Source organism: Ranitomeya imitator, chromosome 7, assembly GCF_032444005.1.
Source record: "Ranitomeya imitator isolate aRanImi1 chromosome 7, aRanImi1.pri, whole genome shotgun sequence".
In the NCBI taxonomy this organism is placed as follows: domain Eukaryota; kingdom Metazoa; phylum Chordata; class Amphibia; order Anura; family Dendrobatidae; genus Ranitomeya; species Ranitomeya imitator.
Genome location: NC_091288.1, coordinates 63,309,043 through 63,328,241, shown reverse-complemented (window position 1 = coordinate 63,328,241; position 19,199 = coordinate 63,309,043). Strand labels below are relative to the sequence as shown.

Here is a 19,199-nt window from a genome sequence, read left to right as displayed (position 1 = left end):
CGCCTGTTTAGTCCTGTTACCAATTTTGAACTGCATTTAGCCCACTTTATTATTTGGGCCTATATCTGTGTTTCCTCCTCATCCTGCCATTGCCCAGCCACTGCTAGATGAGTCTGCTGGTACATTGACCCAGACCACTAGATTCCCCTTGCACTCTACACAGCCAGAATCTGACCCTGCTGAAAGTCAGGTTCCCCTTCCCGCATACTATACCACCTTACACGGGGACAAAGAGGAAGGTGCAGATGAAGGTGACGTCACTGGCACAGGGCCCCTCATAGTACGCAAAAGTGTCTCTGCCAGTGGGAGGCGCCACCCGCCGTCAAACACACCGCCGTACTATGAGGGGCCCTGTGCCAGTGCCCACGAGTGGGCCCCCCCTGCTTGCTCCGGATCACAGCACTTGCAAAGTTGAAATACTTACCTCTCCCTGCTCCACCGCCGTGACGTATTCCGCGTTTCCTGGGCCCACGAAAATCTTAGCCAGCCCTACCCCCCACAACTTTAGCCTAATGACCCCCAGTTTTCAATGCCTAACTATTATTATAAAGTAAATTAAGATTGAAAAGCTTAAGTAATAAGAATTGATGTTTTTGGCATTAAAATGGGCACTATAGATGTTTTCCTGTCCTCCACCCACTGCCGACTTTGATTCCCCATTGACTTGCATTGGATTTCGTGTTTCAGTCGGCCCCCAACTTTTCGCAATAATCGGCCGATTTCACCTGTCCCGACTTTTGACAAACCCTTTTGAAACCCAACTCGATCCGAAAAAAAGTAAAAGTCACTCAATTCTAAATACCAGTATTCTCAGAAAAAAGGCCTCATAAATATTTCTCTCTTTCTCAGCCTGGCTATAAGAAACAGGCAAAGGTCAACTGTTCATTTATCCCTTTTGGCTGAAGGCTCTCCATTCTGAACATCCATTCACACTCCCTTTTAAGAATGGTCTTGTCCATATTTCCCCCTCTCGGGTTCCCATTCACCACCTCAATTACCGTAAATTTAATCTCGGACAACTTACCTCCATGAAAGGTCTGCATATGTTTTGCTAGTGGGTATCCCTGTTGTTTCTAATGTCTCCCATGTGCTCCCCCACTCGCCTCCTAAACTCCCTTTTAGTTTTGCCTATATAGTCTCTAGGGCAGAAACATTTCGCCATGTACACCACCCCTGTGGTCTTGCAATTAGAGAAATTACGTTGATGAAAAATCTTCCCCATAGTTGAAGTACGAAATGATTTTCCTGGTTCCATCCATTTACACATGCTGCAGTTGCCACATTTGAAAAACCCACATGGTTTCCTATCTAGCCATGTTCCACTATTTGCTGGTCTCCTGTACTGACTATGTATCAACATGTCCCTTATCGACCTCCCTTTTCTAAAGGTAATACTGGGGTGTTCCCCCACTATATCCTTCAGATCTGGGTCCAATCTTAAAATATCCCAGTGTTTCATAAGAACATTTCTAACTTCTTGATGTCTGAGGTCAAATGTTCCAATAATCCTAATACCTTAGGTGGGATCCTTGTCAGTACATTTCTGTAAAAGTTGTTGTGTATTTGCTTTCTTGGCATGCTCATACGCAGTATCAAGGACATGCTCCGGATACCCCTTCTCTCTAAATCTCCTGTACATGTCACCTGCTTAACTATCAAAAAGGTTATTCTTGGAGCAGTTCCTTCTCAACCTAACGAATTGGCCTTTAGGGATCCCCCTTTAGAGGGGGGCCGGATGGTGACTTTGCTAGTACAGGAGACTGTTGGTACTTGTCAGCTTCCGATAGATACTAGTCGAAACACTTCCCTTATTCTCCTTTCTTATTTTCACATCCAGGAATGCCAGTTCTTCCTTTTGGATCTCTGAGGTAAACCAAAGGCCTACTTCATTATGGCTCAATCAAATTGGTCTCTCGTCCCTGTCCATATTACAAATACGTCATCTATGAACCTATACCATACGGATATAAGATGTTGCCACCATTTTATATCACCTCCAAATACGACTGTTTCCTCCCACCAGCCAAGGAACAAATTTGCATATGATGGGGCACAGGGACTCCCCATCACAGTGCCCCTGAGCTTGTGGTAGTGTCTGCCATCGAAGGTGAAGGTGTGATGGTTAAGTGTGAACTCAAGGATAGACAGAACAAAGATGTTATGTTCACCACAGGCCACTGATCTCTGTTGTAAGAAGTATTCCACGCCCCCGATCTCTGCCTCATGTGGTATACTGCTGTATAAAGCCTCTATAACAATGGCGCTATACAAGTGAGTAAAATAAATATCTCAAGAATGGCTGAAAGTTGAAATAAGCGTAAAATTGCAAAAATACTTGTATTTCCAGCATTGTCCGACCATATCCATTTATGAAGATGGGAATATTCAAAATCTTATACAAAAATGTTGTTTTTTAACATTAAAGACCTGTTATATTGGGGGCTCAATATTGTGTCGAAGCTTCAGTCCACTTAAATTTAGTTTGTTGCCAAAAACATTAGTAATTTTCATTTTTTAATTTTGCAGGTTTGGGATACATTGATGCAGCATGTTGATAAATATGGAGATGAATTGTTTTCTCAGTATCAAAATATATTTGAGGCCATTCCACTAAAAGACAAGGAACGGTAAGTTTTAATTTAATGTTTAGAAGACCTGTTTTCTTACAGAATAAAGGTACCGTCACATTAAGCGACGCTGCAGCGATATAGACAACGATGCCGATCGCTGCAGCGTCGCTGTGTGGTCGCTGGAGAGCTGTCACACAGACAGCTCTCCAGCGACCAACGATGCCGAGGTACCCAGGTAACCAGGGTAAACATCGGGTTCCTAAGCGCAGAGCCGCGCTTAGTAACCCGATATTTACCCTGGTTACCTAAAAAAAAAAAAAACACTACATACTTACATTCCGGTGTCTGTCGCGTCCCTTGCCGTCAGCTTCCCGCACTGACTGAGCACCGGCCGGCCGTAAAGCAGAGCACAGCGGTGACGTCACCGCTGTGCTTTACGGCCGGCGCTCACAGTCAGTGCGGGAAGCTGACAGCGAGGGATGCGCTTAGTAACCCGATGTTTACCCTGGTTACAAGTGAAGACATCGCTGAATCGGCGTCACACACGCCGATTCAGTGATGTCAGCAGGTGATCCAGCGACAAAATAACGTTCTGGCCTTGTAGCTCCGACCAGCGATCTCACAGTAGGATCCTGATCGCTGTTGCGTGTCAAACACAACGATATCGCTATCCAGGACGCTGCAACGTCACGGATCACTATCGTTATCGTTCTAAAGTCGCTCAGTGTGAAGGTACCTTTAGTTAAAAGGGTTGTCCAGTCTTAATTGATAAGTCACTCTGTGTGACAGCAGACTTATGAATCTCCCAGCGCTGCAAGGATTAGCCTGTGTTTGAGCTGGGAACAACAGTGATGCATGTGATATGCATACTCCTGGGAAGAAGCCATCTAGTGACGCAGCTGTCTCATGTGCTTGGTCGTCTACTGGGTGCAAGCTCTCTCCATACAAGTGTATACTGCATTGATTTTCCATGGTATGCACTGACTTTACCCAGCTCTCCCTGGCTCCCGAATGTCTCTGTATACTGCATTGATTTTCCATGGTATGCACTGACTTTACCCAGCTCTCCCTGGCTCCCGAATGTCTCTGTATACTGCATTGATTTTCCATGGTATGCACTGACTTTACCCAGCTCTCCCTGGCTCCCGAATGTCTCTGTATACTGCATTGATTTTCCATGGTATGCACTGACTTTACCCAGCTCTCCCTGGCTCCCGAATGTCTCTGTATACTGCATTGATTTTCCATGGTATGCACTGACTTTACCCAGCTCTCCCTGGCTCCCGAATGTCTCTGTATACTGCATTGATTTTCCATGGTATGCACTGACTTTACCCAGCTCTCCCTGGCTCCCGAATGTCTCTGTATACTGCATTGATTTTCCATGGTATGCACTGACTTTACCCAGCTCTCCCTGGCTCCCGAATGTCTCTGTATACTGCATTGATTTTCCATGGTATGCACTGACTTTACCCAGCTCTCCCTGGCTCCCGAATGTCTCTGTATACTGCATTGATTTTCCATGGTATGCACTGACTTTACCCAGCTCTCCCTGGCTTCTGAATGTCTCTGTATATTGCACTGGCTTTTCTATGCTTCCCCTGGATTTGAGTGTCTTGGTGCAGCACATATAATCCTTTTAGTATGCTTTCTTACCTATCAGCTTGTTTTCCATGACCTGTTTTCATGTATCTCATTGTGTGATCCTGGCATCTCTTTGAGTGGTCAGTCTTACCCCTCCCTCACTTTATGACCTTTGCTTAACTCTCTACATCTGGTCTCCCATACCCAGCCACCCCCTCATTCACACCTGATTGCCCTTAACTGGGGATATATTCACATGCAGGAGTCTGCTATAGACTCAGTCTGCTGCAAATCATCTTTTAACTTCCATCTTTTAAATTACATCTTTTTAATTATGATTCTGAATTAGACTGAATTGGACTGGAATTGACTGGAAGGTAACAGACTACTAACCACTACAATGTTTCGGTTTCTTTTCTCTTTCACCCCCATACTACTTTCCTTCTTACAATCTCCTGCAATCCCTCCTCCTAGTAAGGAACTAGTCATTTCTTCCTCCATACTCCCCAGCCATCTCACCTTCCCCTCAGAACTGTTCCTCCACATACAATCCTTTTTATTCAGACACACACGGCCGCATCATGTCCTATCCTGCTCCCACCTTCTAATGATCTGTCTGTTACTCCTCATTGCTGGTGACATATCCCCAAATCCCGGCCCTCCCCAATTCATCCCCACACTCGTTTCTAACCCCCTGCCACGATCCTCCGCACGCTTTCCCAACCACGACAACCTCATACCCATTCATCCAGCCCCCACTCCCCAGCTCCCCCTACTTGGAGCACTATGGAACGCACGCTCCATCTGCAACAAACTGCCATTTATCCATGACCTCTTCATCACCAACAAACTCTCCTTCCTCGGCCTCACTGAAACCTGGCTCACCCCCTCTGACTCGGCCTCTCCAGCTGCGCTCTCCTATGGCGGATTCCACCTCTCTCACACCCCTCGCCCCAGCAACAAACGCGGTGGAGGAGTTGGCTTGCTCCTGTCCGACACCTGCTCCTTCACTCCAATCCCGCTACCACCCTCCACTACTCTTCCCTCGTTTGAGGTGCACTCTGTCCGCATCTATTCCCCCTCCAACCTCCAGCTTGCTGTCATCTACCGCCCCCCAGAACTAGCCATCTCCACCTTTCTCGACCACTTCACCACCTGGCTACTTCATTTCCTCTCTGTTGACATCCCCACTATCATCATGGGTGATTTCAATGTCCCCATTGACACTTTCACCTCAGCTACCTCTAAACTTTTATCACTGACTGCCTCCTTTGGCCTCACTCAATGGTCCTCTGAGGCCACTCACAAAGATGGCCACACGCTGGACCTCATCTTCACCCGCCTCTGCTCCCTTACTAACCTCACTAACACACCCCTCCCCCTGTCTGACCACAACCTACTGACATTCTCGTCCCTCTCCTCTCCTAGTGTGCAACCCCCACTCCACAAACTCACTCACCCTCGCAGAAATCTCAAACATCTCAACTTACAATCACTCTCTGAGTCCCTTCTCCCTCTCACAGACATAGCTTCCCTTCATGACACAGATGCTGCTGCCACTTTTTATAACACCACAATAACAACAACACTCGATTCGGACACCCCACTCATGCATAGTAAAACTCGTACAATTAACAGGCAGCCCTGGCTGACCAGCCTGACCAAAGAATTGAGACGGGCTTCCAGGATTGCTGAGCGGAGATGGAAGCGATCCCACTCTGCCGACCACTTCACTGCATACAAGCAGTCCCTCGCCAGCTTCAAGTCTGCGCTCACTGCCGCAAAACAAACTTACTTTTCATCCCTCATATCCTCCCTGTCCCACAACCCTAAACAGCTTTTCAACACTTTCAATTCTCTACTCCGTCCCCCCGCACCTCCTCCCTCCCCCCTCATTTCTGCTGATGACTTTGCCTCTTTCTTTAAACAGAAGATCGATACGATCAGAGAAAGCTTTGGCCCACAGCGCCCACTGCCCCTCTTAGCTGCTCAACCCTGCTCCTCCAAAACCAGCTTCTCCACCATGACAGAAGATCAGCTCTCCACCCTCCTGTCAAGATCACACCTCACCACCTGCACGCTTGACCCGCTCCCATCCCACCTCATCCCTAACCTTTCCACGGTCTTCATCCCAACCCTAACGCACCTCTTCAACCTCTCACTCACAACAGGTGTCTTTCCCTCATCCTTCAAGCATGCCAAGATCACACCCATCCTCAAAAAGCCCTCCCTCGACCCATCCTCTGTGTCTAGCTATCGCCCAATATCTCTTCTCCCTTATGCCTCCAAATTGCTAGAGCAACACGTCCATCTTGAACTGTCCTCCCACTTCTCCTCCTGCTCCCTCTTTGATCGGTTACAATCAGGCTTCCGTTCCCATCACTCAACTGAAACTGCCCTAACTAAAGTCACCAATGACCTACTAACTGCCAGGAGCAAGCGACACTACTCTGTCCTCCTTCTCCTGGACTTGTCTTCTGCCTTTGACACTGTAGACCACTCCCTTTTGCTACAAATCCTCTCATCCCTTGGCATCACAGACTTGGCCCTTTCCTGGATCTCGTCATATCTGACAGACCGAACATTCAGTGTCTCCCTCCCCCACACCACCTCCTCACTTCGCCCCTTGTCAGTCGGTGTTCCTCAAGGCTCTGTTCTAGGACCCCTACTCTTCTCCATCTACACTTTCGGCCTGGGACAGCTCATAGAATCCCACGGTATGCAGTACCATCTCTACGCTGACGACACGCAGATCTACCTCTCCAGACCTGACCTCTCCTCCTTGCTTACCAAAATCCCACACTGTCTGTCTGCCATTTCAGCCTTCTTTTCTGCTCGCTTTCTACAACTGAACATGGACAAAACAGAATTCATCATCTTTCCCCCATCTCACTCTACTCCTCCACCAGACCTATCCATCAATGTCAATGGCTGCTCACTATCCCCAGTCCCACACGCCCGGTGCCTCGGGGTGATCCTCGACTCTGCCCTCTCTTTCAAGCCACATATCCAAGCCCTTGCCTCCTCCTGTCGTCTCAAATTCAAAAATATTTCCCGGATCCGTGCTTTCCTTGACCGCAACACTGCAAAAACGCTAGTGCCTGCCCTTATCATCTCCCGCCTCGACTACTGCAACCTCCTACTCTCTGGACTCCCCTCTAGCACTCTGGCACCACTCCAATCCATCCTACACTCTGCTGCCCGACTAATCCACCTGTCCCCCCGCTATTCCCCAGCCTCTCCCCTGTGTCAAGCCCTTCACTGGCTTCCTATCGCCCAGAGACTCCAGTTCAAAACCCTCACACTGACATACAAAGCCATCCACAACCTGTCTCCTCCATACATCTGTGACATGGTCTCCCGGTACCTACCTACATGCGACCTCCGATCCTCCCAAGACCTCCTTCTCTACTCCCCTCTCATCTCTTCTTCCCATAACCGCATCCAAGACTTCTCCCGTGCTTCCCCCATACTCTGGAACTCTCTACCCCAACACATCAGACTTGCGCCTACCATAGAAACCTTCAAAAAGAACCTGAAGACTCATCTCTTCCGACAAGCCTACAGCCTGCAGTGATCCTCAACCTACTGAACAGCCGCACAGCCAGCTCTTCCCTCTCCTAGTGTATGCTCACCCACCCCCTGCAGACTGTGAGCCCTCGCGGGCAGGGTCCTCCCTCCTTATGTACTCGTGTGCCTTGTTATCTGCTCATGTTTAATGTATTTGTCTATATTTGCCCCGTATTCACATGTAAAGCGCCATGGAATAAATGGCGCTATAAAAATGTATAATAATAATAATAATAATAATATCTCACCCTCTGCACTGCCAAAGTTAAAGGGAACCTGTCACCCCCAAAATCGACGATGAGCTAAGCCCACCAGCATCAGGGGCTTATCTACAGCATTCTGGAATGCTGTAGATAAGCCCCCGATGTATCCTGAAAGATAAGAAAAAGAGGTTAGATTATACTCACCCAGGAGTGGTCGCGCTGCGGTGGGCGTCGCGGTCCAGGGCCTCCCATCTTCTTACGATGATGTCCTCTTCTTGTCTTCACACTGTGGCTCCAGCACAGGCATACTTTGTCTGCCCTATTGAGAGCAGACAAGGTACGCATGCGCCGGTGCTGCAGTGTGAAGACAAGAAGAGGACCTCATCTTAAGAAGATGGGAGGCCCTGGGCCGGACCGTGACGCCCATCGGACTGGACCGCGGGGGACCGCCCCTGGGTGAGTATAATATAACCTCTTTTTCTCATCTTTCAGGATACATTGGGGGCTTATCTACAGCATTACAGAGTACTGTAGATAAGCCCCTGATGCTGGTGGGCTTAGCTCATCGTCGATTTTGGGGGTGACAGGTTCCTTTTAAAAGGGGTATTCCCATCTCCAAAATCCTATCCCAATATGTAGTAGGTGTAATAATAATAATATTAGAAAATACCTCCAATTAGAAATGTAGTGTTTTTCTTCTGATTTGCTATGTCACTTACCCCATATGCAGTGCATTCCAGTAGCATATGTGGCACCCCTGAGGGTCCAGTTGCCGCAGAAGGGGGCACTACCCAGGACTCTAACACTGACACCCAACACACACTATTTCAGTCAGGGCACCTGGGCGTACCGTTAGGGAGGAAGGCCTCATAATAATAATAATCTTTATTTTTATATATCGCTAACATATTCCCCAGCGCTTTACCCACATTATCATCACTGTCCCCAATGGGGCTCACAATCTAAAATATCTCAGGCTGGATATGAATAGGTGGTAGGAGTGGGTGGGCTAGGTAGGAAAAAGGGGGAGGAGCTTAGGAGGGCGAACTGTGTGCTAGAGCAGTTGGTCCTAGGAGACCGAAGGAAGAGGAGTGTAGCTGTGTAGAGAAGTCTAGGGGAGAGACAGAAGGAAGCTCCCGTGCAGGACAGAAGGGGTCCTAGGGGCACGGGAAGTGCAGAAGCCACCCGTGGGGTCCGCATCCAGACTGACCAGCGTAAGTTGGAGGGACTAGGTCGCATTCAGGGGACCAACCCCAATTTAGTGGAAATCTTCAAGAATCAACTAAGAAACCGGAGGCTGTGACGTCTGTATGAGTCACAGCCACATCCACCCATAACTCACCAAAAAGGCAGCTGGATAGAATCCAGGGGACTCAGAGGATGTCGCCCGACAAGATTCGTGGCAGCTGGCTTGGGACACTGTGGGTGAGACGCTGGGCAGGAGAAGTGGAAGCCAGTGTAGTGAGACAGCCAGAGAAAGGCATAAGAAAGAAGTCCTGGAAAGGTGCACCTCAATTTACCTGAGATTGTGCTGGACCACTGACCCTGAGAACACAGCATCCAGCTTGCGTTTGTGGACTGGAGAACTGTAAGTAAAAGTGGAAGCTGCACCTTGCTGTGTTCTTTGATTTATTTCTGCCTCACCTGCCCGGCATCACCACAACCACCATCTTAACACTTAACCCTACAATTGCCCTGGGGCTAGCTCTACCCGTGGAAAGCTGCATCACCATCGCCTCAGAGGATCTGACTGCAGCATCGGCTATTATAGCCAAACACCATGGGTGGCATCATGAACAGTTTCCCAAATCCATTAGAAACTTTATTTTTCCCCTTTATTTCATCATTTTCCTTGGACGCCCAGGGCCACGGACTGGGTCACTGCTGCTGTGCCCTTCCCCTTTAAGAACTGCTGTGTTGGACCCGGTACCTAGTATCCCACAGTCCTATGAGGCGCTCCATTTTGGTTTCTATTGTTACAACAAATCATAAAGTGACAAACAGATAGTTGTTAGGCTACTTTTACACTTGTCGTGTTTTTTGCGGCCCGTTATTGCGGGCCTTATCGCCGCAAAAAAGGCGGTCTGCCGTAATAACGGACCGCAAAAAAACTTGCGGATCACCGTTTTTCAGTTTTCCAATACTATGGAAGAAGTATTGGAAAAAAAACGGCGTTCTGCAAAATCGGAAGTGATGGTGCACCGCAAAAACAACTTCCGTTGTTTTTGCTGCACTCATTGATATTCAATGGGGGTCGTGTCCATCTGCCATGGAAAAGATCGATCAGGCTCGATCTTTTTTCACGGCCGCAAATACAGCCCTCAAGGCCATATGGCACACGGCGCACCGTGGAATTTTTGCGGTCAGATTTTGCAGCCCAATAGAAATCTATTGAGACCGCAAAAACGGCCAGCAAATACACGGTATGTGTAAAAGAAGCCTTAGTGGTCAAAACCTTAGATGTCTAAGCTCCTGCAATGCCCTGCACATGGGGTAAGCAACTTAGCGAATCAGAAGAACTATACTGCATTTCTAACTGGAGGTAATATTATTATTACACCTACTACATATTGGGATAGGATGTTGGAGATGGAAATACCCCTTCAAGTCCAAGAAACCTTCAAAATATAAAGTATATATATATATATATATATATATATATATGTGGGATTTTTAAATGTTCTACTTTAAATTGTAGAAGATTTTAGGGCAGAATGCACAATTAAGATCTAAAATAAAGTATTACGGTATGTTTCCATGTGCCAGATTACATCCAGATTAGCTGCGGATTGAACGCTGCATACATCCGCAGCGTTCAACCCGCAGCATCCAGATATTACAGCATAGTGGAGGAGATTTTATGGAATCCCGTCTCCACTATGCGTGCGAGCACGCATCCGGCGGCCCTGCATTTACGGACATGCGGCGCGTCTTTTTAGAACGCAGCATGTCTGTTTACCTTGCGGCGACGCTCAGGTCACCGCAAGGTAAATCACAGGCCCTATGTATGGAATCACAGAGCATACAGAAGGGGGCGGCGCTTTGGGCGGAGCGGGTTTTCCGCTCCGTCCAAAGCACCGTCATTACAGACCGTGGACACATACCCTTAGTTTCCTGATAATTCACTGATTTATTCCAATTAAACCCTTTGATCAGGAGTTGTGCTTTTTTTTGTGACACAACCAGGAGCCTCTCTTGGGTAAGGTACAGGCTCCGCTCCTGAAATCCGAATCATACAAGGGGACCCAATATTGGGTCATACAAGTACATCCAATGTCAGGAAGGGGTTAATATCAGAAGAATTTGGGTATATGCACACAGTGAGTATTTGCAGCAGAAATTTCTGCACCAAAAAATAAATGAGCGGTCTGAAACCCCATGTACACGTTGCTTATTTTTTTGTTATAGACCTAAACCTGTCTCAAATTGACAGCATACAGATGAATAGAGGAAATAACATGTAAAAAAAACAAGTAAAAAAACTTTGTATATTTTACTCTTTTACTTTAATTTCTGCTGTAAATATTAATCGTGTGCACATAAAAGTCAGCATCTACTCAAAGTGCACACAGCGCATCTACTGAATGAAGTTGAGAACAAAGACTTCTCGCCCAATGCTAAAACACACTTTCTTATAACTATTGTTGTTTTACCATGCTGATTAAAATAATAAACTTTGTGTCTTTTGAGAAATAAAATATATTACAAGAACTTATTCTTCTCTTCCAGTATCACAGATATACCGGTCAAATCTCAGTTTTCTATTCCAGAAATGATTGGATTCATTCAGTCAACTGTAATGTTTCAGCAAATCAAAGAAAAAGATGTGAAAGAAGCAGAGCAATTTCTAACACATACTGAAAAAAGGTGGAATACAATTAGATTATCTATACTAAAGAAGAAACTCACAGATGTTCCTTATAACACAGTTTTCAGGGAATAGAAATATTAAATACTAGATGGTGGCCCGATTCTAATGCATCGGGTATTCTAGAACATGCATGTCCACGTAGTATATTGCCCAGCCCACGTAATATATTGGCCAGCCACGTAGTATACTGCACAGCGACGTAGTATATTGGCCAGCCACGTAGTATATTGCACAGTCACGTAGTATATTGCCCAACCACGTAGTATATTGCCTAGTGACGTAGTATACAGCACAGAGCCACGTAGTATATTGCCCAGCCACGTAGTATATTGCCCAGCCACGTAGTATATTGCCCAACCACGTAGCATATTGCCTAGTGACGTAGTATACAGCACAGAGCCACGTAGTATATTGCCCAGTTACGTAGTATATTGCCCAGTGACGTAGTATACAGCACAGAGCCACGTAGTATATTGCCCAGTGAAGTAGTATACAGCAGAGAGCCACATAATATATTGGCCACTCACGTAGTATATTGCCCAGCTACGTAGTATATTGCCAAGCCAGGTTTGTCACAGGTTAAAAAATAAAAAATAAACATATACTCACCTTTCCGAGGGCCCCTTGTAGTCCACGGCAGCTTCCGGTCCCAGGGTTGGTATGAGCGCAGGACCTGTGATGACGTCGCGGTCACATGACCATGACGTCATGGCAGGTCCTTCTCGCGCAGGGCCTGTGATGATGTCGCGGTCACATGACCGTGACGTCATGGCAGGTCCTTCTCCTATACCATCTTTGCCACCGGAACCTGCAACGGAAGATGGCAGCCAGCGCGAGCGACTACGGAGGGTGAGTATAGCAGGTTTTTTTATTATTATTTTTAACATTACATTTTTTACTATTGATGTCACATAGGCAGTGTCAATAGTAAAAAGTTGGGGACACACAGGGTTAATAGCTGCGGTAATGGAGTGCGTTACCCGCAGCATAACGCGGTCCGTTACCACCAGCATTAACCCTGTGTGAGCGGTAACCGGATGGGAGTATGCGGGCGACAGGCACTGACTGCGGGGAGTAAGGAGCGGCCATTTTCTTCTGGACTGTGCCCGTCGCTGATTGGTCGCGGCAGCCATGACAGGCAGCTGGCAAGACCAATCAGCGAATGAATAACCGTGACAGAAGGACAGACAGACGGAAGTGACCCTTAGACAATTATATAGTAGATACTGTATAATGTGAACTCCAAAGATGCAAAAGTAAAAAACAGAAAACATCCTGAGTTTAGACACGGACTACATTTTAGACTTGTAGTAATATCAGAAAATTATATTTAAAAGGGGTTGTCTGGGACGGATATAGGATCAGGCATCAATATGAGATTAGTGGGGATGGGCTGACAGGCGTCACCCCATTAATCAGCTGATATCTGCTCTGGAAGTGGTCTAAAGGGGCATTTACAGTGCAGGGTAATCATGAACAAGTATTGCTAAAAACACTTGATTTACAATTATACTGCCAAGTAACCAGGCTGCCGATCGCCCGATGGATAAGCTCATTCACCGGGAGAAATTAACTTTTGCACAGCACAAAAGATCATCTCCTTGGCTGTGCATCATCCTGTGTACAGAGAACTTATGCTGCTGAGAGACATGGTAGACTAAGCACAATGAGTGACCTTATATATCGCGCAGTGCGCATGGTTTACTTTGTTCTGCTTATGCAAACAGGCATTCAAAAGACCGCAGATTGGTAACAGTTCACCGATCCCAATCAGCCATCGTATTGTGCCACCGGTCGGTCTTTGTAAAAGAACCTTTAAAGATGTTTTGAGTGGGACTCTACAGCTCTGCGCATGGTTTAGTAGCCGCTGCCGAGAACTACAGTTTAATCTCCCATTCATCACTATATCAGTGTTCCACAACCCATTAATCACAGCAGTAATTAGCTGTGGTAGGTTCTTTTAAGTTCATGTACTTTCTTTCAAGGAATACAATGGGGTGTAATGTTATCCTTCTGGGGTCTTCATCAGGTTTTATAGAGCCTTGCTCCCAGTATGATGTTGCTGAATTTACCTTATTGTTACAGATTCCGAGAGATCCTTGGAGAAGAGGCTGATTCTGGCAGAATGAACATGAGCATAAAACACTTCTGTGTCCTTGCTTGCAAGAATTAAAGTCGAGATTTGTTAGAACCAAATATTCAGAGTAGTGTGGTGTTTTGTGCTGTTTTTTTTTCCTATAAATCATACATAAATAAAGTGTCTTTGCAACTCCTGGACACCAACATTTACAAGTTACAGGTAGACGTTTAACACCTTCCTGCAAGGTCTAGTTTTAGCACTACTGCCATTGTATTTTTTTTTGAGGGTAGGTGGGCATTGGATTTGTGGTAAATTTTAAGATGATTTGTATGGAATTTATATAGAAAAAAAATTACACATTCTGTAAATTTTAAACTTAATGTTCCTTCCCCCATCATAATGATATCAAATAATAAATATAAAATATTAATGTTGGCATAATTTATTTTTTTGTTTAAATATCATAAAGAAATTTTCAAAAATGTGTTTCAGGGATGGGTGCAGTTCTGAAATGACATTGAGGGGCTATATTTTATAAATACTCCATCAAAAGACAGGAAAAATGGCACGGTTCTAAAGTCACAATAGAAATTATGATTACAAAAAAAAATATATATATATATATATATATATATATATATATATAAAAAATTATTATTTAATTTCATTAACCCCTTCACCCCCAAACCTGTTTTCACCTTCCTGACCAGGCTAAATTTTACAATTCTGACAAGTGTCACATTATGAGCTAATAACTCTGGACGGTTTCAACAAATCCCAATGATTCTGAGAATGTTTCTTTGTGACACATTGAACATTTAGGTCAATATTTTTTGTTTTTATTTTTTCTTTAGAGACCATATAACATTTGGAGTGACTTTGAGGGGTCTATATGACAGAAAATACCCAAAAGTAACACTATTCTGAAAACTGCACCCCTCAAGGTGCTCAAAATCACATTCGAGAAATGTATTAACCGTTCACATGCTTTGCAGGAACGGAAGCAACGTGAAAGAAAAAAACCCATCTACCTTTTTTTTTTTTTTCACAAAACTTTTACTTCAGACCTCATTTTTTCTTATTTCCACAAGGGACCTCTCTCTTTCTTCAGGTATCTTTCCCTCCTCATTTAAATGTGCCATCATTACCCCTTTACTTAAAAAGCCATCCCTGGACCAGAACTGCACGGCTAACTACAGACCTGTCTCTAACCTTTCCTTCATCTCTAAACTCCTGGAACGCTTGGTCCGCTCCCATCTAATCTGCTATCTCTCGGATAACTCTCTTCTTGACCTCTTACAATTTGGTTTCTGCTCTTTACACTCCACTGAAACTGCCCTCAATAAAGTCTCTAATGATCTAATAACAGCTAAATCCAAAGGTCATTGCTCCCTGCTGATTCTCCTGGATCTATCTGCCGCATTTGATACTGTGGATCACCAGCTCCTTCTCACCATGCTCCGCTCCATAGGCCTCAAGGACACAGCCCTCTCCTGGTTCTCCTCCTACCTCTGACCACTCCTTCACTGTATCTTTTGCCGGCTCCTCTTCCTCTCCTCGTCCCCTTACTTTCGTAGTTCCGCAAGGCTCAGTCCTAGGCCCCCTCCTCTTCTCTCTTTACACGGCCCCTATTGGACAAACAATCAGCAGATTTGGATTCCAGTATCATCTCTATGCTGATGACACCCAATTATACACTTCTTCCCCAGACATCACCCCCACTCTAATTCAAAATACCAAGGATTGTCTGTCTGCTGTCTCTAACATCATGTCCTCCCTCTATCTGAAACTAAATCTCTCCAAAACTGAACTACTTGTGTTTCTCCCTTCTACTAACCTCACTCTACCCAACATCAAAATTACCCAGGAGGGTTCAACCATAACTCCCAAGCAGCATGCCCGCTGTCTTGGGGTCATATTCTTCGACACCGAACTTTCCTTTACTCCCTATTTCCGATCACTCACTCGCTCCTGTCACCTGCATCTTAAAAACATCTCCAGAATCCGACCTTTTCTCACCTTTGAAACTGCTAAGACTTTTACTGTCGCTCTTATTCATTCTTGTCTGGACTACTGCAACTCTCTTCTGATCGGTCTCCCTCCTTCCAAACTTTCTCCTCTTTGATCCATCTTGAATGCGGCAGCCAGGGTCATATTTCTGTCCAGCCGTTTCACCGATGCCAGTCATTACACTGGCTACCCTGTTATGATCCGGTGACCTTGGAGCTGCATGAGAACTTTCACTGGAGAAAGTGGCCACTATACTGACCGCAACCCTGAACTTAACACCGCAACTAGAAGTAGCCGTGGAGTGTACCAAACACACCTAGACACCTCGCCACAGCCGGAGGACTAAATACCCCTAAAGATGGAAATTGGAATACTATCTTGCCTCAGAGAAAATCCCCAAAGGATAGACAGCCCCCCACAAATATTGGCGGTGAGTCGGAGAGGAAAAAACATACACAGGCAGAAAAAACAGGATTTAGCACAGGAGGCCACTCTAGCTAGATAGGACAGAATAGGACAGAGTTCTGTGCAGTCAGTATTAAAACCCTTCAAAAAATCCACAGCAGAATATACAAAAAAATTCCTACATCTAACTAAAGATGTAGGAGCGTATATCTGCAACTCCAGTGAAACCAACCAGACTGAGAAAACACAGACACAGTCTAATCCGGACAAAAGAAAAACAAATGAACAGTACTGAAAATAAGCACACTGCATGTGTGCCACAGGAAAAGAAACAGACACTTATCTTTGCTGAACTGGCAGATAAGCAGGAGAGGCCAGGCAGAGATCCAACACTTCCAAAGAAACATTGACAACTGGCAAGGGCTAAAGGATCCTGCACACCTAAATATCCCAGTCAGAATTGTAATTATCCGAAATACCTGGCCAGGACTGCGAGTCAGAGACAACTGCATTCCCACCAACAACCACTGGAGGGAACCCAAGAGCAGAATTCACAACACTACCCATTAGCTAAAGGGTCCAGTATGAACTCATCTCTCTCACCCACAAAGCTCTCCACAGTTCTGCACCGCCTTATATCTCCTCTCTCATCTCCATCTATCGCCCTACACGTGCCCTCTTAGGTCCAAATGACCTAAGACTAACATCCCCCGTAATCCGAACCTCGCACCTCCGTCTCCAAGACTTCTCTCATGCTGTGCCAGCTCTCTGGAATGCACTTCCCCAGACGATCAGACTGATACCTAGCCCCGACCTATTCAAGCACGCTTTAAAAAAAACCCATCTCTTCAAACAAGCCTACCACATCAATTACTCAGTAAACTAACTTTGTCCGGTTCCCTCCTTCCAAATATCTGTATGTGAATCTGCACCCTACTGTGACGGGGTGTGCGACAGAGCAAGCAGGGACAGCAGACCGATGAATAATCCAAGAGACCTTTATCGCAACTGAGAGAACATTCCGGCAAACAGTGATCAGGTTCTTCAATTTACAATAAGGCCACAACAAAATAACAAATCCAGGGCGACACCTGATAATCCGACTCCAGGGAAAACGAAACACTAGGATTGTGTGACTTTTAGTTTTTTAGGGTCGAGTCGGGTTTCACGAAACCCGACTTTCTCAAAAGTCGGGTCGAGTGAAATCGGCCGATCCTATTGAAAAGTCGGGGTCGGGGATCGGCCGAAACTCGAAACCCAATGAAAGTCTATGGTTTTTTTTTTTTTTATATATATATATATTTCCTTCAGGGCGATATAGCAGGAAAGCTGATAATTCAATTACCGGCTTTTCATTTCTCCTGCCAAAACCCAACATGATATCCCCATTTTTTTTGCATATTCCACACTACTAATGTTAGTAGTGTGTATATGCAAAATTTCGGCCCTCTAGCTCTTAAATTTAAGGGTTAAATTGCGGAAAAAATTGGCGTGGGCTCCCGCGCAATTTTCTCCGCCAGAGTAGTAAAGCCAGTGACTGAGGGCAGATATTAATAGCCTGGAGAGGGTCCACGGTTATTGGCCCCCCCTGGCTAAAAACAGCTGCCCCCAGCCACCCCAGAAAAGGCATATCTGGAAGATGCGCCTATTCTGGCACTTGGCCACTCTCTTCCCATTCCCGTGTAGCGGTGGGATATGGAGTAATGAAGGGTTAATGCCACCTTGCTATTGTAAGGTGACATTAAGCCAGATTAATAATGGAAAGGCGTCAATTATGACACCTATCCATTATTAATCCAATTGTATGAAAGAGTTAAAAAACACAAACACATTATTAAAAAGTCTTTTAATGAAATAAACACACCGTTTGTTTTAATATTTTATTGTACGCTCAATCCACTTGCCGAAGACCCTCGTTCTATAACAAATAAAAAATAATAAACCAACAATATACATACCTTCCGTAGATCTGTAATGTCCCACGTTGTATATCCATCTGAAGGGGTTAAAATATTTTACAGCCAGGAGCTCTGCTAATGCAGCGCTGCTCGTGGCTGTAAAACCCCGGGGAATGAAGGTAATGTAGGTCAATGACCTGTAGTTACCTTCATTCGCAGTGATGCGCCCCCTGCTGGATGTCCTCATATGACCTCGAGCCTGGGAACTTTTCCCACGCTCCAGGGACATCCAGCAGGGGGCGCATCACCGCGAATGTAGGTAACTACAGGTCATTGACCTACATTACCTTCATTCCCCTGAAATTTTGCACATACACACTACTAACATTAGTAGTGTGGAATATGCAAAAAAAGGGGGGATATGACATGGTTTACTGTATGTAAACCATGTCTCATATCATGTCGGGTTTTGGCAGGAGAAATGAAAAGCCGGTAATTGAATTACCGGCTTTCCTGCTATATCGCGCTGAAGTTAATATATATATATATATATATATGTGTGTCATATATATATATATATATATATATATATATATATATATATATATATATATATATATAATTCAATATATATATATATATATATATGTATATGTATATGTATATGTATATGTATATGTATATGTATATATATATATATATATATATATATATGGGCAAAAAAGTATTTAGTCAGCAATAGTGCAAGTTCCACCACCTAAAAAGATGAGAGGCGTCTGTAATTTACATCATAGGTAGACCTCAACTATGGGAGACAAACTGAGAAAAAAAAAAAATCCAGAAAATCACATTGTCTGTTTTTTTTTAACATTTTATTTGCATATTATGGTGGAAAATAAGTATTTGGTCAGAAACAAACAATCAAAATTTCAGGCTCTCACAGACCTGTAACTTCTTCTTTAAGAGTCTCCTCTTTCCTCCACTCATTACCTGTAGTAATGGCACCTG

General features: G+C 45.1%; 1 protein-coding gene across 2 annotated transcripts in view; it reads left to right on the top strand.

Moving 5' to 3' along the window:
- LOC138644706 (putative methyltransferase DDB_G0268948) overlaps positions 1 to 14,308 on the top strand; it is a 65,865-nt gene extending 51,557 nt beyond the window's left edge. For both annotated transcript variants that reach the window (XM_069733387.1, XM_069733386.1), the window contains 3 exons: positions 2,527 to 2,627; positions 11,657 to 11,794; positions 13,884 to 14,308. In XM_069733387.1, coding sequence (XP_069589488.1) covers positions 2,527 to 2,627; positions 11,657 to 11,794; positions 13,884 to 13,971 — 327 coding nt within the window. In that variant the 3' untranslated portion in view covers positions 13,972 to 14,308. The remainder of the gene's footprint in view (positions 1 to 2,526; positions 2,628 to 11,656; positions 11,795 to 13,883) is intronic.
- Positions 14,309 to 19,199: the final 4,891 nt, after the last annotated feature.